The following is a 23,029-nucleotide window of genomic DNA, read 5'->3' on the forward strand; positions in this document are numbered from 1 at the left end:
CACTTAATGCTGTGATATAAAAAAGTACTCATCATGCATGGTTTTCACATTAAGCTACATGATAAACATTTTCAACAAATACAGAACTATTTAAAAAAAAAAAAGGAAAAAAAGATTTCTGACTTACAGCTAGTTGGAATATATAACATTAAATAGAGAAAGCTTCCTGTCTTTTTAAAAACAGCAGATTCATCTATCCTCTACTACTTTTGCATTACTTCCTACACACTTCTATGAATAAAAGAAGACACAACAGAAACACGTTGAAATCTCTAAAGCCATGTAAAACCCGAAGGCATTAAAATTTATTAAATGATGCAATAACAACAGAATTCTTTATTTACAATAGCATTATTTAACATCAAATAAGCAAATAGCATCAGCAAAGCAATATTAACTTGCATAAATGTATTTAAAATTTCTCTGAATATATCTACCTTTGCATAAACTGCTCACACTAGAAATACAAACATCAATGCAGGTGAACAAAGTGATGTTCAGAGTCAACTCCATTTTGAAAATAAATCACAACCTGAAACACTGTAAGCTTTCTCCTGAAGAACCATAGTTTATATATTGCTTAATTTTACCCTTGTATAATCTTTTCATATACACACATCTCAGATGCAACTTCATGATGAACTGTACAAATAAAACCCACAAATGACATAAAGGGAAAAATTAAATGACAGTAAATGTTTGAAGAAACGTGTCCATCATCTCTACTGAACAACATAAAGATTAAGTGATGATGCACTTATTCCAAAATTGTACACAATTCACTATACAAATATAATACATCAGACAGCTATGTAGGAATATACAAGACTTAAAAACAGATCTAAGGCATTATGCTAGATTTTAGCATTTTGAGGTTCTTGCACATAGCTTTTACCTGTAGTAAGAAACTTAAAAGATTTTGTTTTAGTCTACAAAGAAACACCAGGGAGAAAATTCTAATTAAAATCAAAGCCACTACAGTAAATTTTCTTTTGTGCAGAGAATGCTTTTGCTCTTAGGCAGCATACTACCATACAAATACTAGAAAACTTTTAAATTCACACCAACAATTAATGGCTTAAGTTGCATTTCAAAACTGATTGTGTATCTTTGGGTTCTGCAAGTGGAGCTGTGCCACCCATTTCATCTGTTAAGCCCATATGAATTTCATTTTTAAACAAAGATTAAAAAATGTATTGTATAAACTGCAAAAACATTGCTTTTAATTAATACAGGCCCAAAAGGATACCGGTGTGGGACAATATTTTAAAGATTGAGTACAAATTAATTCATTGTAGCAAAACAGCTCACTTCACTTTTTCAACTTACCACATTACATGAACACTTAACCAGGTCATATGACCATGTATATATGCTTATTTTTCACATTATGCGCCTTTCACATTTAGTAATGTAAATAGAACACTGATTACTTGTTCTGTTAAACATAATCCGAGTACTTTCTCCGACAAATTTACTGTATACAGGATGAAAAATACTGATAATGAAGGGAATTGATTTGGCTTTTTGTTTCTATAGTGATCAATATGATCAGAAGATTCCTTCACTCACATTTCTTTTTCGTTAGTCAGACGACAACTGAAGTCACAATGAACCTAAACTGAGCCAAAGTGATAGGTACAATCTCCTTTCTTCCAAAATGGCAATGGATGATGGAATATCATAATCACTGTGGATGGTAAGGGTTTGCAGGTCTGTCATGAACCAGGACAAATTTAGACTTGTCCACTGTGAAAAAGAATAATCTATTTGAAGAGGTTATGGTCAAGAACAGAAAAAGAAAATTATACAAACAGAATTATTTTAAAACTCATTTACAATTTGCGTTGCATGAAGTTAATTCCTTCAAATTTATACAATTCTTATATAAATAATTTTTTGTCAGATATATAACACAAGTTTAATGCAAATGTCATTGTAATAATGAGGCTGTGGAGCCCAGGGCTGATAGGTTTTTTTGTTGTTTTCCATCAGCACATAAAAGGATGGCTCAGCTGACTAAATAGTCTTTCTGAGTTTGATAGCAAAACAGTGATGGCTGAAAAGTGTTGTTTCCCCAGAATTGTGGCTCAGCCCTCCTTAGAAACCAACAGCACTGTGTATTTCCTTGACTTTCATCAAGGAAATAGACGCCTTTCATAGAAACAACTTATTTCATACCACCTTTATCATATTTCCCCCAGCCTTAATATAGAATAATTGGTATTTTCACTCCCACCTGAAAAACAAAACAAATTAAATGGCAACAGAACAAACCTTACACTCCCAAAGGCATGGCTGACGAGACATTATAAAATGCATTGCATTTTACATGACATCAAAAAATTTGTGTTCAGGTTAGAAAGTTTCTGATTTAGGGGTTAGAGGAAAGAAAACAGAGGTCAAAAACATCAATTTCTTAATATTTCAAGTCCTCAGAAACTGATGTCTACTTAGTAAAAGATTATTCCAACCACAGTGGGCAAGAAAAAAAACACCCTAACAGTGGCCTGCTTAGTAACAGTTAGTTTTTCTAAGACTTGTTACGAAAGAATATAAACATACAAAAATCAAGAATTGGTTCCTACAGTGGCTGCATATAATATATGTTAGATAAATGACATTATGAGCAGAATCACAAGGTTTAGAAAATGAGAAGTCTCAAGCCTACAAATTAGGTCTAATCAAGGCATTGTGATCCTTTACAAAACACTTTTCCAGGAGACACACACGGCTAAGAAGATATCTAATTTAATACTGAAGTACCTCATTTGGAATCAACTTCACAACATGTATATCTCACAAAAATTATACAAGTAAAACACTTAAGTTTTCAACTTAAATTATTGCTTGTTTACATATAAACTGGATTTTATGTACCTTACAAAACGTCCTTATAGTCCACACTGCTTTAAAATAATCAGAAACACACGATAGTGGTGAAGTCTGTAGTGATATCTGCTATTGGTATTACATGAATCGTTATTCTCCCAGCTAAGGGGATGGGAACCAGTAATTATCATGCCTTTAAAGCAGGTATCTTTAGCTCTTTGATATTATGCACCAATTCTGCCACTACCATAATCAGTACATGCATTATCATTGAACATTGCTGTTCAGCAACCGTAACTTGATGTCCAGACTGCTGGAAACACACCTAGGGAAATAAAGGGGTAACATGTTTTTTTATTCTGTTAGAAGAGGAAGATGACAGAAGGAGAGCCAGATAAAAAACACGATTAACTGACTGTTAGGAATTAAATTAAATAAGAACGTAACAAACTTGATTTTTTTTTTGGATTCATGACTTTGCATTATAAATGTTACCAAAAGAAAAACAAAAAACAAAAATCAAAACCACCAACCAAAGCACCCCTTATAAACATGGAAACTATCCTCTCAGGGGATAGTTCTCATCTCTTTTACAATGTTAATCCCATTCAAAATTGGTCTGTGTAGTTTGCTACATCGGTTCATCTTCTCTGACTTGCCGGAGTGGAACGGGCTCGTTAGAGGTCTACGTGTACCAGACGCCGCTTCTAAACCCTCCTCACTCATACTCGTCGCCCCAAAATGCAGGCCTTAGTCTAAAACACCAGTTTTCAGACGGAACTGAATCCTTTGCACCAGACTGAGTAGTAAGCCAGGGAAAACAAAGCCAAAAACCAAGGTCTAGAACTAAACAGAAACAGAACAAGAGCATGGTTGTTTTTTTTTTTTTTCCTTAAATACGTACATTTAAATACATTCAATCTGACATGGTTTATGAAAATTGCCTGTCAACATTTACTTCGCAGGAGAGATCTAAGTTGCACTAAGGTGAATGCAGTGAACAGACTGAGCGAGTGTCTGTACGCTAGCTTCAGACTGTCGAAGAAGAAAGAGGCTGCTCCTCCGGCGACGACCGCCCGAGGCCCCGTGGCGAGGCAGGGCTGCGGCCCACCGGCAGCGGGGAGCCAGGACGGCGGCTTCGCTGGGTCACGACAAACGGATGCAGCTCTTCCAACCGGGAAGGGGTCGGGGCCGTACGCCCGGTCAGCTGAAGAAAGGAGCAACCACAGCACCCTCAGGGTCAGCAATATTTCTGCCAAAAACGGAGAGTGGGGAAAGGTGAGTGAGTTCTTCCCCTCCTGGTTAGTGAAGAAACAGGTGAAGGAGAGCTGGGTGCTGTTCTGCGGCACACAACCTCCCTCCACAACATGCAGGACAGGCTGCAACATGGACACTTCTCTTCACCATCGCTTAATTTCTTATTTCTTTCCATTTTTTGCAGGTACTGTAACAACCCAGGGCCATCTACCACTTGTAGACTCTAGGTAAAGGCACAGCAATACGGTTTTAGAGAAGTCTCATACCTGGCGTGTCTACAAAATTTCTCTGTGTTACTGCTGTACACTCTCAAAGGAAACAACTGTCTTGCTTCACTTTCCCCTCCAAAAAACATAATAGAAAAAGGGAATAAGGAAGTTAAAAAAAACAAACCTTCAACTACCAATCCCTAGGGATGCTCTTTACTTCACATTTATTACAGTGTCCTTACACAAATAGAGTTTAAGCTGTTTTCAGTTGAGTTGATTATCTTGTACTTTCTTATTTAAAAATAAAAATAAAGCCTCAGGATGTGGTTTTCACAGTTGTTTTAAGGCTGTTTCTTCCAGTGACTGCAGTCTGTGCCTCTCTGCAAACTCCTGCTCCCATGTGGCTTTGTGGTCAGTCAGGTCAGAGAGCCAATCCAACTGGAAACCACTTCTTTTCTCCCTAGAGGCTGTTTTTGACTTGTATTCAGAGGCTCCTGCTGTGTAGGAGGACGGACTCACTGCACTGGCAGCTTCCTCACCACTCCATGTGCATGCCACTAGCCCAATCTTCTGGAAGGTGTCCAGGCAATCCTTTGGACTTCACCACCTTTTTCTTTGCAATCACAGAAGGGCTAGAAATGCGCCTTCACTGTCAAATTAAGCCAGCGTTGGAAAACATCCCACCATTCAGGAAAGCAAGGTGCTAGGCTTTGTACATTTACTCCTCCCAGCCTGGCTGGAGCAGCCGGAGCTCTCTGGGGTGGCCGTTCCTGAGCCCGATCTGCCAGCTAACGCATGAGTCCTGCTCCTGCTCCTCCTAACTTCGTCAGGGGACACGGACACCACACTTCCTCCCCTCAAACCCTGATTAACGTGAATGAGCCAAACTTTGGCTCCTCTTTTTGATATGTTGAGAGGCAGTTTGGGACCCTGCTAGTGCTTTCTGATCACAAAGTGCAGAACAGAAGAGAAAAATCAAAATTATTTCCAGAGTGCACACTGAGCAAATATTATCTCTACAGAGATTCTAAATAAATGCTTCCACTATACAGTGATCTGAATAAAATTTGCACACTCTAAATTTTTTAAAGGTCTATTTTGTAGGTGATAAGATATATAAAAGGAAGGAATAATACAAAGAAGGCACAAATGTACCTCTAGGAAAAACTTTTTTTCCTTTTTATTTAGATATAACAAAGACTAAGAGGACTTTAAATAATTTTGTCAAATTATTATTTCCAGGTGGATAAAGAATAGAGGAAAAATTGCTCAGAAACCCTTCCATGACTGATTTATGTAACTTTAACAATTAAAAAAAAAAAAGAAGAAGAAGATAAAACAACCGTTTGTAAAATTTTATAAAGAAGCAATCTGAAAAGCTCAGAGATCACTGTCTATAAGGTTACTGGTATACTGCATTAAGTTAAGATGAATGTCTGTCAAAAACTTCAGATACAAACAGTATTCTCCAGATATTCACTTCTAAATAGGAACAGGTTCAAATTTTTCTTTTACCACATTAAATTATTAAAAAAAGTTTATTTCAATAATCATGTAATAATAACATTGTAAATGTTCCAGTTGCAACTATAGTCAGCTCTGTACGTGAAGTGTACTTTGTGCTTTGAAAGAGACAGAAAATTCTGTCTTCTAGTTACACTAAAAACATATTCTCTGTTAAATATTAGTATCATCTTTGTATATCCTAAAAGCTTTACAAATTTCATCTGTAACATATTAAAACAAACTGAGATAGTATTAGGCAAACAAATTAGAATAGTAAATGTAGAAATTTGACAACTATAGTTGCACAGATTTCAGCAATAGCATGTTAGTTCCTGGTTACTCAGCTCTAAACAGAGCCAATTCCTTTAAATTACAGTTGCTGATATCAAATTTATGAAACAATGAAAAAGAATCTCCCAAATTTGTGTAATGATTTTCTCATTTTCTCATTTTTCAAATGAATTTCTCATCTTTTTTATGTTTATACTACAACTGCCAAGGAAGGAAGCACTTTAATCATCCTTTCAGCTTTCTAATTACACAGCTTGTGCTTTTTTTTTTTTTAAAGTATCTTACATAGGAGCAATTTATAGCACAGATGCACAAAAGTAGTCTCGACCTCTAAATTCAAAGTTCTGTAAAAGATATTTATAGTGCATATGAAACATTATTCATTTATATTTTTCTTGACAGTCAGAACTACATTAGTAGAATAAAACTCAGTGCCATCAGATGTACCCTTACAAAATAATTTAAGAAGTTGATTTTCTCCAGGTGAGACAAAACTGCTGTCATGTCTGGCCACTGTCCATTTCACTGTCAAGGCACTGACTCCGTTATTTTAATTTTAACCACTTCAGTGTCTCGTCTGAACTCCTGCCACTTGTTTCCTTCCACCCGCACTTCAAACCATCTTCCCCGACTTTTTTCCACCCTCTTTTGTACCTCTCCAGATATTTTCTGTCACATCCACTCTCTCTTCAGTCTCTTTTAAAACATTCTTTAGAATTTGCTTCATGTTTCCTCTTTAGCTTTCTTCCCCCTCAACAATTGTCTTCTCCTTTGTTTCCTCAGTGGTACCCTGAATTTTGTTCTCTGACAGCCTGGCTTCTCTTAATGCACAAAGTTTAACATTAGGCAATGTACTGGTGAGGCAATGTACTGGTTAGGGAAATTAAGAACATAACTCCTCAGTATATGATAGCTTCCACTAAGGCAGAACACATTACATCTGTTTGTTAATTACCAAAGTGACCCTGAAACTGCTGCAGAAAGGATTGTCTGTGCACAGATCCTCCATCCCAGAGACAGCCCCTTCTCATGTGAACCAAGGTGTGTCAAGAAGCGGCCTCTGGGAAGTTTCGAACACGTGTGCAAAAAGAGATAGATACAATCAAATACACTACAAATGGCTACTTCTTACTCAGTACTTTGACTTCCTTCATTTTTATTAATCTTAACATATTTGCAGTTAATGAATGATTGTTTTGCTTTACTCTATTATTCATTTTTCCCCCTAATAGTTGAAAACATTAAATTTTGCTTTTTTATTCAACATAAGGGGAAAAATTGTTTACTTAATTCCATCTTTCTGATTCCAGCACTGCTTATTAGAAGATGACAGGAAATAACAATGTAAAGGATGGACTTAAAGCAGGTTTTAAAATGACTTCTGTAGAAATAATAGGATAGATCTGCCACATTGTTTTTGAGGATAACATTTTGCATAGAATGTGGCAGACAGCAGTATAAAAAATAAAAGCAATTTTCCTTATGGTTCTTCTTGTTCAGATCTTTGCTTCTTGCTGCTGATAACCAGCTATTACTCTCCAGTCATTTCCCTTTTATTATCCTATCCGAATCAACTTTGAATAGAAGTTTCCCAACAGGAGAAAAAGGAGAGAATAAATAGATCAGGGCTCCCAGATTAAATATTTGCACAGCACTGTGCACCAAGGATTTCAGGAAATGGACACATTGAAATCAGTGTGTTTTAAAGCCTTACTATCACTTCCCTGAAATGAAGGAGCAGCTGGGGGAGAGGAGCAGGAGCAAGAGGCAGCAGCAAGGGAGCAGCAGCCACTAGATGGTGCTTCCCCCCATGCCCACACTGCTCAGCCCCAAATCCTGCCAGCACTCAGCCGTCTGCTTTGCTGGCACAGGCTCTTCATCCCAAGAATGATATGTATATTATTTTCCAGTGCACAGGTTTCTATGTGAGGCTGCCTCACTGTATAGAAAGGTCATCTTCTTATGTTTGGATGGGTTTGCACAGCTGCAATGCTTGGATCACGCAGGAAAAATATTGTACTCTAGTTTCAAATCACTTCAGGTCTCAAAATACCGTTTGTCACCAAAAAAAAAAATCAAAATCAGCGAAGGTTATTTCCATTAAACAACAAACAAAAAACTTCAACTGAGGAGGGGTACATAAAGAACACCTCGTTTACTTGGCCACCTGCCAAGAACTCTACAAGGTCTGTCCTTTAATACTCTTACTGTCTGGAATAAGAAACACTTTTGACCTGAGCAAAAGCTAATTACACTATTAGCTGGAGATTTGTGTGAAAATTAGTTCTGTATCGCCACTCTTCTCAGAACAAGCAGTGTATAGAAAGTAATAAATTAAATAATTCATAAATTTTTTGCCCTAAGTATAAAGCAACGAGAAGTGGAAAAATACTTAGGCAGGATGAAACATGAAATGGGTTAAACATGCAGCAGTGCAAATATAAATCAACAGTAAGTCTCTCCCATCATCAGCAAATAGTCATGTAATTGCTCTGTAAAAAGCAAATATAATTATAAATAAAAGTCTACTGAACGTGACTGTCTGTTAATTCAATAAAGTATTCTGTTAGTGTAAATATATTCTGTATTATTCACTTCAATTCTGCTAGTGGGATCTAAACAAGAACTTGGTATAGATGACACCTAAAGATGAATTCAAAAAATTAATTGCAAAATACTTTATTACTAGCACCCTGGGTACTTTCAACTTTCTAAGTAAAAAGATACTGTATCCATTCCTGACCACAGTATATTCATAGACCAGCAGCCTCTGTATGCCTCCCTATGTCATCTCTTACCCGTGTTGCATCTCCGTCCTGCTTTATCATATCCATTCCAGGCAGCTGGTTTGGAAATAGATTGCCTCCCCTCATAGCAGGATCATTAACCTATCGGTAACAAGATATTAAAGAGAATGAATTAAAAATGATGTTGGGAAAAGTAGTGGAAGTTAAAGCACTATAAACCACTAAGCTACTTGCATATACCACATTTGAAATGACACAGTCATCAGGAAAGCAGCTATATGGCTGAGCACCCTTCTTGCACAGCGTGTTTGATTTATATTATTCTGCTTTACAGTCAACAAACAAAGATTTAATTCCTGATACTATGACCCCTGTGCATATTTAACAAAACAGGCTCCATAAATTAGGTTGGTATTGTTGTAAGAGGACTTGCCTGCTATGAAAGTCATGAAAGCAGAAACATGTAAACACCTTCCTAACCTCAATGACACACAGCTTTTCTGCTTTTGCAAACCACTATGCAACTTTTCAAAGGCTGATGAGATAATATGCAGGCTGAACTGTATCGACTATTGATTTATTGTTAATGACTTTTTTTTTTTTTTCTCAAAAGCAATGAGAGGAAGATCTCATTAAACACGAAAACCTGCAGCTCCATCCTTTTCTAAGTGGACAGTCTCAAAATTTTTCTGAATGTAGCCGTAGGAAAGTATCCGCACAACCAAAGGGTCTGTCATGCTTAGTTATGTGGAAAGAGCGGCTTGCCAAATGTACAACATTGCTGTCTTAATCAAAGGATTAATCTTATCACGTAGGACCTGATGTAAAACACGAAACACAGCCCTTCAGCAAGGGACTGAAGTATTATAAAATCCTTCCCTTTTAAGTTTTACAGGGAAAAAAAAATCTCCCTAGAGAGTCTTGGCTAACTCAGTTCTCTTTCTTATTTCCCTCAGACTAGGTGTGTGTGATAATAGTGAAGACAGTCCCCTCTAGAATTTGCTGGAAGGAAAAAGCTGTTTTGTGTCACCTGCCCTTTAGGAGATCTTGGTTGCCAAGGAGAGGAGGTTCTGCCACTGCACTACCTCGCTTCAGCTACAGCAACCTGCTGCAGCAGGGGGAGAAGACTGCCTTGAGTTTACCACACCAAAGTCCTCTTGTTTCAGGTCTTCTTGACTGTTATTTCTGTTGCTACTCCCTGATTTTGCAGAGTTGCAAAGTTAAATGCAATAGCATGGCTACAAAGACAGTTTCAGCATGCTGCCAGAGACAAGACTGTGCGGTTCAACAGGAAAGGTTAAAAACTTAAACATTTTTGCCATGGAAATTTCAACTCTAAAGACATTGATTGCTGAAGCACTGCAAGTTTCCTAGTGATTCTTTCCACTTAAAGCAGATGCAGACTTTTTTTTTTTTTAATATTGAATCTGAACATTTAGATCAGAAAGGATGAGAACCACACTATTTTGATGTGAAAGAAAGAAAGCAAACAGTGTCACAGCTTTATCTACATGCATTTGACGAAGCAAAAGAATCCATGTTGTAAAAGTATATTCTGCTACAGATAACATTCATTGGAATGCACAGGCCCAAATGCCTTTTCTATTTTGTTCAGTAGATAAAGGAAGAGAGAGAAAAAAAAGGCAAAAATACGAAATTGTATTTTAGTGAATCAAAAGCAGTTTGGGAACAAAAAGAAGAGTGCATGATTTGCATCGTGGCAGAGTTAGGAGAGTCACGGAAAAGGAAGATGTCTCCCGGCTGCACACTGCAAGAGCAATAACGGCATCAGTGAAGTTCCAATCACTGAATCTCTTTGCAGTGATGATGCAAGAATCCTGACTTGCACAGTAGCAGATGCAAAGAAAATCTCCTGGTTTGCCACATGAAGACATTTGCTTCAGAAGTCCTTGAAACATAAAATATCCCACATGAACTCTTCTGTGGGCAATAACAATTCAATCAGAAAAATAAGAAAAAAGGACAAAGAAATTGATGAGTTTTTATAATTTTCCATGGGCAAGTGGTGTTATTATATATGAAATCTGACTAAAACAAGGCAGGACATGTATTACAACCCCTTTGAATGTAAACACATTACTACGGCTGCCTGCTAATAAAGTAGAATTATTAACAAGATGAATTAGAAGTTTTCTTCCCCTCTACAGCTCCCTTCATCCAGTATGCTGAAGAAAATCAAAATACTAACTCTCAGTAAATGCTATGATAATTTTGACCTCAGCATTACTGCACCTATGCAGATTAATAAACATCTCTTCTGAGTGGGCATCCAGATAGTGGTTTATTTCATATTCTGAAAGTTTCCTCTCTTGCACAGACTTCAAAATGCTTCTCTGACAGTCCAGTAAATCAGTCAGCAGAATTAAAGAAAATACAGTCATTCCGAAAATCACCAGTTACGAGCAAATTTTAGCACAGCCTAGGTAAACTGCTAAATACAGATGCCAAATTGTATAACACTATGTCCTTAAAACAGGAAAAAAACCCTATAAATTGTTAATATATTTATTTATCCCCATCTCTCAGAAAGGAAAATGTGAAGCAGCACGGCAAACATTCCTGAGGACTAGAAAGTAGTGTCTTGTGGCCCAGAAATGGCCCCTCAGCTGCCAGCTGGCCAAATCTGACCTAGATGAAACAAAAACATTAAAAATTTGCTAGCAGTTTGCAGATGACACAGTGCTGGGGTGGTAAATCAGGAGGAAAACAGGTTACTCTTACAGAATGAGACACTGTACCTTGGATAAATAGACTCAATTTAACAAATGCATCTGAATGTATGCAAAAGGAGCGGAATATGTTTGGGTACAAAGAACGCAGGTTTTATTTGTGTGGCACTGAGAAGGATATGGGTGTCATCCTATGGGTTTCAGTATGAGCCCACCAGTGCGACAGTGTCACAAACAGAGCCAAGGCAAATCCTCTTGAAAGAGAAATTACAAGCAAAATTTAACTCTCTAGACAGCTTTTGTGAAATCACTGTGCCCCGTTACTCTGTGCATACTTCTAGAACAATAATGGAGTTTAAAGTAGATTCACAACAGGGACCAAAGGGCTGAAAAACAAATATTGAGATGAATAAAGAAACTCAACCTATTCGGTTTACTGGAAGTTAGGTAAATGCTATCTTGAAACAAGATCTATTAGTTTAACAGGAAGGAAAAGCAGCGCAACAACTGTGCCAGTGGAAACAGTAGTCTGCATGGAAGTCTGAGATAAAATCAGATCTCTTTCTATAATGTATGTGTCTTAGTTCAGGTTCCTGGGGGAAACTGTGTAGCATGTGCATGCTGAGAAATCAGACTGGGCTGTCACCTTCCAATCCCTACTCTCTCTCTCTCTTTTTTTTTTTTTACTATTGTTTTGCTACATTAACATGTTTAACAGTATGTACTTGGAAACTACTACTACTACTAAATAAGTTTGCTGTAGCTGGGAGCTTAGCAACTGGAAATATCAGAGAAGGTGACAGATTTGGCAGTATCAGAATTACTTCAGGTCACCAGTACGCAGCAGCTGTAAAAGACAAATGTGATCTGGGGCTATATCTGTCAGCGTATTCCAAAAGAAATGGGGAAGAACTAGTGTTATGCACATGGCACTGGTGTTTAGGAAACTGTGATTCAAACAGGAACAGGTGCAGAAAAGGAAAAGGAATGCAAAGACTACAAGAAAAGACTGAAACAGCTTGTTTAACTTACCAGAAAACAAAACAACAACAAAAAACAAAGAAACCCAAAAGAAAGCAAAATGAAACAAAACTAAATCCCTGCCCACGGCAGTGGGGTTGGAACTAGATGATCTTAAAGGTCCCTTCCAACCAGAGCCATTCTATGATTCTATCATAAAACAGCAACAAAAAATCATGTTGACAGAATGGCTCTATTTAAAATACAGAAAAAGAGGAAAGAAAAAAATATTTAAACTAAAGGACTATATTGGAAAAGTAAATAGCCTGCTACCAAATTTAGGCTAGAAAAAAGACATTTATTAACAAGTAAATCATATGTCTGTCTTTAAACTCTAATTTTATAATCTCAAAAAAAAAAAAAAAAAAGATTTGCAATACTGTCAACCATAGCAGTAGAAACCGCCTGAAGACACAAGCAGCACTTTCCTGCCAATATTTCTTAGAAAGGTCCATAATTTGAAGTCTGTGCGTTAAATGTACCAAAGTTCAGCTCTCAAACAAACATACAAACCTGTTAATTAAGAGAACCTGTTTGTTAGATATTTTAATGCACTGAGTGATTTTAATGATGAGTCAATAAATGGAAATGTTATTTTCCTTTATCAGATGCTCTCTAATTAGCAGTCTCAAATGCAAACAAGTGTGTAAACCTCTTCTCAGCAGAAAAGAACAGGTTACTTACTTATTGATTTAGCAATCTATTTTATATGCCCTACTTTATGAAAACTGTGGACCTAGGGCTTGCAAAGGTGCCAGCTTGAGAGTTCTTGAAGTTGACTGCCTGGGATCTGATACTACAAGGACAGTGGCAGTAGAAGCATTTTCCACACTGCCCATGCCAGCATATTTCACTCTCACCTCTAGGAAACGGCTGCCTGCCATTCAGTCCTAGCCTCCGCTGCTGAAAACACTACCACAGACACTGGTGACCAACAGCTGTGTTGTGGAAACTTACCTACTGAGAACAGGAGCTAGATCGGCGCGCATTTTCCACCGAAGTCCAGGAGCAACTACACCTGCTAGCTACAGTGGTGCTAGGTCAAAATGGGAAGTGTAGTTGCAAATGGTGTTCTCTACCTAATTAATCACTGGTTATCTGAGTGCAGAGCTAAAAACAAAGCCTTTTAAACACAAACATTTCTTAAAAAATCTAATAGAAGAAACATAATGGCTTACAGCAGTTACAGCCCAACACGGCGGACCTGAAAAACTACTGAAAGTCAAAGAAAATCCTCTAGCTGTCATCTCAAGTCCTTAAATTCTCACCTGCTCAGGACCCATGGAGGACAACCCTGATGTAGGCACAGAGGTCGCTGAGGTCATGCTGATCTGCCCTGTCATCTGGTTCATGTTGTTCATACCACTTGTGTTGGTTGCCATGGATACACTGATGTTCATGTTATTATTGTACATGCTGGTGCTTGCTTGCTGCCCAAAATGTGGTGGGGACTGTTGTGAAAACATGCTATAGCAAGGAATGGAAAAAGCAATGTGTCAGACTCAGAATGCTGAAGCCACTAGGAAACTACTCTCTTTTTAATATATTTTAAGCTAGAACTTGTACATATTGTTGTTTATGCCAACTTCAAAGGAAAGACTAGTTTTCAGCTACATCAGTGTCTAAGGAATAGATTTTCAAAATTTCAGGTCCCATGTCTGTGCACAAAAATGCATGCCTTTGCGTGTGAAACTATGGCAGAGTACAAATCTGTTATGCGTGTGCAATAACAGCCAATTAGCCGCCTAAATATGTCTTCATTTATATTTTAAATATGTTTGGGAAAGTAATTTTTGGAGGGAAAAGAAAACACCTTTTTTCCCCTCATCATTATCAAAGCACAGGACTGTTAGGTTGGTAGTGGATCTGATCTAATAAGCTTTCTTTTTGCAAAAGAGGCCATTTGTACATCTGAATACCAGATTTGCACTTACAATTATGGCAAGCGGGCTCACAAATATAGACATGCAGCTGTGCAGAAATTTATTTACTAAATCTTAGCATCAGGTTTTGAAAATGTGACACTGTAAGAAACAACATAAAGTCTAAGACAATTGCCCTCTATGTTCCTTTAAGGCCATTTCAGAACAGCATAAGAAAAGGTAACTGGAAAATCTCATCCCAGATTTTATTCAAAGGCAAGTATTTTCTGGATAGCATCTTCCTTCCAGTTATATTAAAAGTCATATGACAGGGTTTTTATATTTCCTAAAACACACTCCATTATTTACACATCAGTCTTTTCCACTTTTTAAACATACCTCAACAGTCAATGAAGGAATTATTACTGAAGATGTGTCTGTTTAGAGGATTTGCATTAGAGACTGAAATACTGCGGAAGGACTGTTGCATGTCAGAGGGTACACAGCAGCCGTCTCTAAATCTGCAGCTGACTTTTACTCTTCTGTGAAGCGCTGCTCCCCCAGATGAGGAAATCTTTTCAAGGTTAACTCTCAGCCATGCACTTGGGTACTCCATTATGTTATTGCTGTGCACTGCCCATTGTGAGACTTTCTTTACAGAGGAATGCAACTGCATTCCGGGCTCAGGACCAAACTCTGAAAATCTCACAATCCTCTTGCTTCCATTCCAACTCTTTCCAGGCCACCTAACCCCATTTTTAAGTTGTTATCTGGATGGCTGAAACAGTACACTACAGATCATTGTGAATACTCAGTGGCTTGTGTAAACACATTTGACATGTTCTCCACTGTAGAGCTGCAGTTTAGCAAACCAACCATTAGTCTACCAAGCTGCCCTTGCTGTGGTTTCAGTAGAAGCTGTGGCAGCAGTAGCTATGCCTCCTGCAGATGCTTCACTAAGACAGTGAATAAGAGGCATGGACAAGGACTAGTATGAGGGAGAAATTGGTTGCTTTAAGAGGAACTTTACTTGGATCAGCCTCATCACAGAAATACTGTTTTTCTGGGTTTACTAAAACCATGTCGACAAGCAGGAAGATGATTTGTAGTTGGGCTGGGATAATAAATGCAACCTGAGAGCATCAGGACAACAAAAACACTGTGCTAGAGACCTGTGGGCACTCCAGTCTCAACTGATACAGCTTGGTTACACACCAACCTGACAGATCTACCTGTCTTGCACTGAAAAGCGTAGATCACTGCCATCTGTAAGCTCGTTGCTGCCTACAGACTGTGTTCAACATCCAACCCGTTCAATGTTGACAGACTGATTATTAGAGATACACTGACTGGGGCATAGGCTTCAACTGAAAAGGTGACTGCATGCATGAGGCATTCTACAATGCTCTCAGAGAATGATAGTTATATGCTGCCCCCCCATATATGTGCAAGCACTAATGGATCGAACCTGGTTGTGCTCCAGCATTTGAGGCAGGAGGTGTTATACAGTCACCGTAATTCCAGAGCAGTACAGAATGCACAGGCTACAGCTCAGCTGATCCAACCACGTGGAAAGCAGTGTGGGAGCACAACATTTAAATCATATGCAGAAGAAATGCATCCACACAAACGTTAGGAGCTGGAGCTCACTATGCAATACAGCTGCTTCTAAGGACATACAGTGTTTCATCAGTTATCACAGACAAAGCAATGCATTGTGTGGATGCACGTCTTTTAGCTATGCACTCACTTGGCCTTGTATGAAGACTGTATTTAAATCAATTCGTCAAGCCAAATTGAAAAGAAATCTCTCTTAGGATAGACAGTTAACAGCAAAGAAATACATATAAACAACCCCATAAATAAATGGAGACCATATGAGCACATAGACCCACTAGTCTGTGTGCTCATTTTTGTTTTGTTCTGGATTTACCTGTTTCCACCCATATTCCCTTGTGCCCACCCATTCATCTCCGTAGAGGACTGATAGGCAGGATTAGCCTGAGACTGCTGAATCATGGGGCTTTGAGTATGAGCTAGTCTTGGGGACATCAGTGGACTCTGAGGAGTGGTGGCCCCTGTGAAGCCTGGATCAGGCTGCTGACTAATACCTAAAGAACAAAAAGAGAAATTTAGCCTCTGTACATTCAAAGCTAAAAGATAAACAAACAAACAATAGCTCAAATGTGCAGACATTTCTGTACAGTTCTGCTTATATCACCTGGAACCTATATAACCTTGTGTCTTAATATAGGACCTAGATTAAAAGCAAGACATCATAAACTAAATACTACACATATAACTTTAACATTTTTTTAACTAAAGTATGTTGGCTACTTGTGTGTCATAACTATACGAGCAGTCTCTTCTCACTAAAGATCACAAAGAAAAACACTTAAGTGATATATAAATATATACATATATATTTAACAGAAACTGCATTCAAAGCAACAAACAAACAAACAGTTTGCTTCTGTCTATAAATCCATTTTTGCAAAAGAAGTCACCACCTTTTAACACTCAGGCTATAATATTCAAGTTTTTCTAAACTTCCTAGAGCCTTAGTATCTTGATTTCCATGTCCATGCAAAAACAGACAATGCCATTTTGTGCAAGGATTTAATCATTTTGTAACATAAAAAAAAATCTAGATATACAGAAAACAATTTAAGCTGTAAAATACCAACTACATGAAGAAATTTTGTTTTAAACCAAGTAATTTTGGTATCAACAATAGCATACTCCACAGCAACAATCCACTCTTAATGCTGGTGGTATGAATCAGTTTGTATGAAATCAATTCCTATATTTGCTGTCTGCATGACTTAACTTTTCTGTATTTCAGTCTATGTCATAAAAGGAGAATAATTTAATGTCCCTTTGTTTTCATAAAGCAATTACAAATATGTGGAGAGAAGGTGCTGTTACAACTTAGAATATGGTGTAAAGGATACCAGACCAGAATAGATAGCAAATTTAGAATTGAGTGGAAATAATTTGCTTTGGTTTTATCAGCAGAATTTCATATTATTCATATTTATCAACATTTCATGTTATTCAATATAATGTAACATAACTTTTATAATTCTTAGAAATAAAATCAAGAAGGTCTTTAAAAATAACTGTGTGGAGGTCTAACTTACAAAGCAGTATGCGGTTTTGTAAAGCATACAAACAAAATGGTATTAGCTATCATATTACAAACAGGTTTAAGGATGGTGAAGAAAGTTTCTTAACAGAAACGAATTTTTATTATTTAAGCTCAATAATTATTTGTTAATTTTATGTTAAAATGTACACCAAAGGACTGGCAAGAATTGGGAAGAATATATTTAAGCAATATTTTATTACTAAAATGCAAAAAAAATCCCTACCAACATAAGAATGATTTAAAAGGATCAGCTTGTCTTCTGATCACTTTATGTGGTTTGCCAATATCAGTTCACATTTTTTTCTTCATTTGCACTTTTACTTATATACTGATTTGTTTAGTCAAAATTCAGGGTCTATCAAGCTAGTACACGTATGTATATGTGTACATGTGTGCACATATCTATGCATATAAACAAACACACGTGTTGAACATTTCTGCTATTGCTGAAGAAAGAAGCAGTCCTCAGAGAATTCGTGGTACTTGAGCTAGGGAAGTGGAAAGTAACTTGTCACATTCAAGGACTCCCAAGAGGCCTAAACCTCCACGCTTCCCATCTTTCCTTGGGAGCCAGACAAAGGGCTGTGCGATTGGAGCCTTGGGGAGAAAGGACGGAAAGGACTGCCAAAATAACCAGGGAAGGTAGAACCAGTACCGTAGTTTGGAGGAAACGGAAACTGCTGTGCGTTTGCCTGTGGGATCCGCGGATTGCTCATGGTTGCTGGTATGCCACCGGCGGCCACCATGCTCGGGGTCATGCTCAAGCCCTGCCCTCGCATCATCAGTGTCCGCTGCTGCACCTGCTGCTGCTGCTGCTGCTGCATCTGCCGCTGCCGCAAGTGCTGGCTCAGGATCTCCCGCTGCCTCTGTGCCAGCATCTGCGCATTGATGGGGCCCTGGAGGGAGAAAACCACCGCCACCTATCAATAAATCCTGCAAAGGCAACCTGACCTGCAGAGGCATCACCACTGAAGCAATCGGGAAGATCTCAGCTTTTTTTTTTTCTTCCCCACCACACACCTAACAATAATATTAAATGGGGGAAAAGAATCCTGTTAATAATTCTGCTGGGAAAAATTTCCAACAGTGAAAGTGTCACTAACAGAAATAATAACAGCATTTAATGTTGTAGCAATTTTTAATTGCAAATAGAGTAGCTCATTTTAAAAAATGCATCTTTAGTAAATAAGAAGCCTGGTTAAAAATGCAGTTATATCCATTTCTAGTAAATAACTACCCACCTTATGTAAATATGAGACTCTCAGAAATAAAACAGCAAAATACTTATCATTTAGACTGCATTATTAGTATTCAAGCTTTAACATTTGTTGTATGTATTAACAATATCACATTACTACTGTAGTTTAGACTAATTTGAGGGAGAAACAGGAAAATAAAGTTTTTTTTTTTTTTTTAAGTACTGTTTTCCTCACCTGTGTGGGCACTCCAGGTCTCAATGACAGATTCATGTTGGAGACACTACTGATCTGATTTATCAGTGGCTGCCGATTCTAAAGAGATTTAAAAAAAAAAAAAAAAAAGGAGAGTTCTTAGCATAAACATCTTCCCAATCAGTAGGTTTGAGGACCTAGCTGTACAGATACAAGGAGGTACTAGTTTTCCTTCTGATCCTGTTGTCATTCACATAATCCTACTTCAGAAGGAGGCAATAAATGATACACAAACAACAACACAAACACTAAGCCATTTTCCAAATACCATCTTTATGATTCTTACCCTTTTTCAGTTTGGGACTGGACTGTTGAGGTTTACTCTGAATTAGACCTTATCCTTATGTTTAAGGCAGAAATCATGGAAGCCTAGAATATCCTGAGTTGGAAGGGACCCACAAGGATCATCAAAGTCCAACTCCTGGCTCTGCACAGGACCACCCAAAAAACAGACCATGTGTCTCTGCAAGCATTGTCCAAATGCTTCTTCAACTCCGGCAGCTCGGTGCTGTGACCACTGCCCTGGGGAGCCTGTCCCAGCGCCTGACCACCCTCTGGGTGCAGAACCTTTCCCTAACCCCCAGCCTGACCCTCCCCTGTCCCAGCCCCATGCCGTTCCCTCGGGTCCTGTCGCTGTCCCCAGAGAGCAGAGCTCAGCGCCTGCCCCACCGCTCCCCTCGTGAGGGAGCTGCAGGCCGCCATGAGGCCTCCCCTCAGCCTGCTCTGCTCGGGGCTGAGCAAACCAAGGGACCTCAGCTGCTCCTCACACATCTTGCCCTCTAAAGCCTTCACCATTTTTGTAGCCTTCATTTGGAAGCTCTCTTTTTCACCAGCCTGATGTAACCCCACTTATGGTAAGCCTTTGAGCCTGACCCATCGGCCAATTGTTCACCCACTGTATTGTTTTCATCTAGCTATATGCTGGACATTTTGTCCAGAAGGATACCGTGAGAAACAGTATTGAAAGCTTTACTGAAATCCAAAAAGATTACATCAACTGTCTTCCTTTGGTCAACTAGTTGGGTGACCTTGTCTTAAATGAAAATTAAGTTTATTAAGCAGAACTTCCCCTCGTGAACCTGTGTTGGCTAAGAACAGTGACCGCATTGTCCTTCAGGTGTTTTTCAATAACTCCCAGAATATTTTTCTCCATAAGTTTACCAGGCACTGAAGTGAGACTGAAGTGTGACTGTCAGACCTACAATTATCAGTCTTCTTTCTTGTTCTTCCAGAAAATTAGAACATTTGCCAGCTTCCAGTTAACTGGGACTGACTGAGCTTTGGCCACACAAAGTTTCTCCCTACAGAGGCGAGCAGCATCCCTGTAGTCCTCCCATGTCTCCTAACCTCACTTCCAGCGGCTGTACACTTTCCTTTTTTTTCCACTTAAGCTCTAGAAGAAGATCCCTGCTCAGCCAAGCTGACCTTCTGCCCCACCTGCTTGACTTATGACATTTTGGAATTGCTTGTTCATGTGCTCTTAGGAGGTGGTACTTCAAAATTGACCAGCACTGATGATTTTTCTTCACAGAATCACAGAATGTTAGGGATTGGAAGGGACCTTGAAAGATCATCTAGTCCAATCCTCCTGCTGGAGCAGGAACACCTAGACCTTCCTCCACTAAAAGCATTAGTATCTTTTTGTAACACTGCAAACCTATATATTTAAAAACGAAACAATAAAAATGATCCTCAAAAGTAGATCAAGAAAAAAAAAAAAAGAGACTGATAAAAAGAGAGAATGTATGTAATATCTTACCAACGTAGATAATACCAATGTATATGTACCAATAGATAATGAATGTAGATTACTGGAGGAGTCAAGATATAACAAACAGAAAAAGACCTATGCAACAAAAGGCTCAACAAAAGTGTCAGACAGGCTTAAATACTGGGCACAACCTTGTGCAATATTATAGACAGAGTAAAGGAAAGCAGCAAAAAAGATCAAAAAAGATAAAGTGAAAGGTCAAACCTCATCAAACCTCACTATGGCTAGTGTTTTTAGTTTAAAAGTGGAATTAGACTCTAATGAAGGAGTATACACTTGAACTATCCCGACCAAGCTGATGGTCAACATGTGTGACCCAAGCAAGGTGCCCTCACCCACATTTAGCCGTGCTGGGGTGGCGATGTACCTGCTGTGCCTGGAGCCTGTGTTGCAGCTGGAGCCGCAGCTGGTTGGGCTGGCTCTGGACGATGCTGGCAGGACGGAGGCCAGGACGGGGCTGCATGCGCAGGGCAGCATAGCTGGGACGCTGCCCCATGGGGTGGAAGCTGGGGTCCTGCATGGGTGCGTAGCTGCCCTGTGCCATCTGAGCCTGAGCTGCGTACTGCTGGGAGAAAACCGGAGCCTTCTGCTCCATCAGGATGCTCGACTCCTGGCCAGGGAAAGTCTCTGGATCGACAGCCTGGCTCTGCAGAAATACAGGAAGAACACAAGTGGTTGTTGGGACGTGATTTTTCATAGGATTATATGAGACTACTGCCACCCTGCAAAATCATCATTTCAGAATATGAACATTTTTACATAGAACATGATGTAAATTTTCTCTATTATTTTTTCTTTATATTATTACATTTTTTTATTCTTAAAAAAAAAAAAAAGTAGAATTGTATTTTGGAGTAATAAAACATTCATGAAGACAAATTCCCCTTCCCTTCCCTTCCCTTCCCTTCCCTTCCCTTCCCTTCCCTTCCCTTCCCTTCCCTTCCCTTCCCTTCCCTTCCCTTCCCTTCCCTTCCCTTCCCTTCCCTTCCCTTCCCTTCCCTCAAAGACCCACATTCTTTGTAGTGTTCTTAACATAGCCTTTTTATCATTGTTAACGAATACAAACCCGAAATGACAAATTCTGTAATAAAATCTATAAATAAAGTTTTGCCAGGATATTTTGCCATTGAATCAGAGACAAATTCAAAGACATTACAACTGAATCAGGATATGAAAGTAAATTTTTATCAATTTCTTTAAACAACATAATGACTTGAAATAAAGATGCCTAAAACCATTACAGAAGCTAATGTGAATAAAGTGCCTAATTCTTTCAGGGCACTTTTGCACAAACTGATTACTGTTAGCATAAAAAAGCTAACACAATTCTAAACTCTATTCTAGATGCCTCCTAATATTTGCTCTAGCCAGAATAACTTTATAGCTTATTGCACACTGACCTTGGAAATCAATTTAATCTAAATTTCAGTGCCCTCATGAAAGAAAGAATTTAAGCTCCTGTAAAATGTTTGATGGGTATTTTTAGAACGTTCTAAAATGTGACAGTTCTCTTATCTGCAAAACTCTTTAAATGTTCCCACTGAGATATTAATTAAGTAGAAATATATTTAACACTACGTTTGAAATAAAACATTATTCATTGGGGGATGGTATTCCAAAAGCTATATAATAGTGCACGGAAGTTTCACACTGCAAAATTGAAGTTCACCAATAAATTATATCTCCATCATAACACTTCACTGAGCTTTGTGTTGTACCAAATAGTCTTGGGGATAGTTTTCACATGTCCAGTATTTCATTGGTCCTATTTCATAGTTACAGATGGTGCATGGATGTGAAGAGATAAAAGTGGTGTCTAAAATGCAGAGCTAGTTCAGAAGTTATCCCCAGGATGCTGATGAGTGCCAGGAAATGAAATGAGTATTCTAGGCTTGTCTGAGAATATTAAATCATCATATAGGTGCATATGGCTGTTTTGGAAATACAATTCTGATGTCAGAAACATCAAGCACTAGCTTTTCTCCAAAACCTTTTCTATTTTTTTAAATACATTTTTGCACCATAAAGGACTGAAATGGACCAGAACCAAAGGAAAGCTAATAAAAAAGAATGGTGGTAGAAAAAAAATCAAACAAATTAATGCTGCTAAATATAGAAAAAATGTTTCTATTTAAAAAAATAAAAAATAAAAAAATAGTTTTAAGTGATTGGAATGAAACTCATTCTTTATCTCACATTAGTCAACAAAGAAAAACAACTGTGGGTGAAATTACAGTTTTAC

The 23,029-nt window shown here is 38.3% G+C and overlaps 1 protein-coding gene and 1 long non-coding RNA gene across 7 annotated transcripts in view; one reads left to right on the forward strand and one right to left on the reverse strand.

Moving 5' to 3' along the window:
• Positions 1-263: 263 nt before the first annotated feature.
• The window catches only part of NCOA2 (nuclear receptor coactivator 2), a 198,378-nt gene continuing 175,612 nt past the window's right edge, over positions 264-23,029 (reverse strand). For all 6 annotated transcript variants that reach the window (XM_080581613.1, XM_080581611.1, XM_080581614.1 and 3 more), the window contains 7 exons: positions 21,155-21,433; positions 18,999-19,076; positions 18,221-18,461; positions 16,348-16,525; positions 13,821-14,019; positions 8,894-8,983; positions 264-4,084 (listed from right to left, as the gene is read on the reverse strand). In XM_080581613.1, coding sequence (XP_080437739.1) covers positions 4,073-4,084; positions 8,894-8,983; positions 13,821-14,019; positions 16,348-16,525; positions 18,221-18,461; positions 18,999-19,076; positions 21,155-21,433 — 1,077 coding nt within the window. In that variant the 3' untranslated portion in view covers positions 264-4,072. The remainder of the gene's footprint in view (positions 4,085-8,893; positions 8,984-13,820; positions 14,020-16,347; positions 16,526-18,220; positions 18,462-18,998; positions 19,077-21,154; positions 21,434-23,029) is intronic.
• LOC308190341 lies at positions 4,010-5,679 on the forward strand. Its single transcript, XR_013947115.1, has 2 exons — positions 4,010-4,110; positions 4,274-5,679. It is a non-coding gene; the product is annotated as an uncharacterized lncRNA (long non-coding RNA).

The sequence above is a fragment of the Anser brachyrhynchus genome, assembly GCF_964034855.1.
Source record: "Anser brachyrhynchus genome assembly, chromosome: 2".
Lineage (NCBI taxonomy): Eukaryota > Metazoa > Chordata > Aves > Anseriformes > Anatidae > Anser > Anser brachyrhynchus.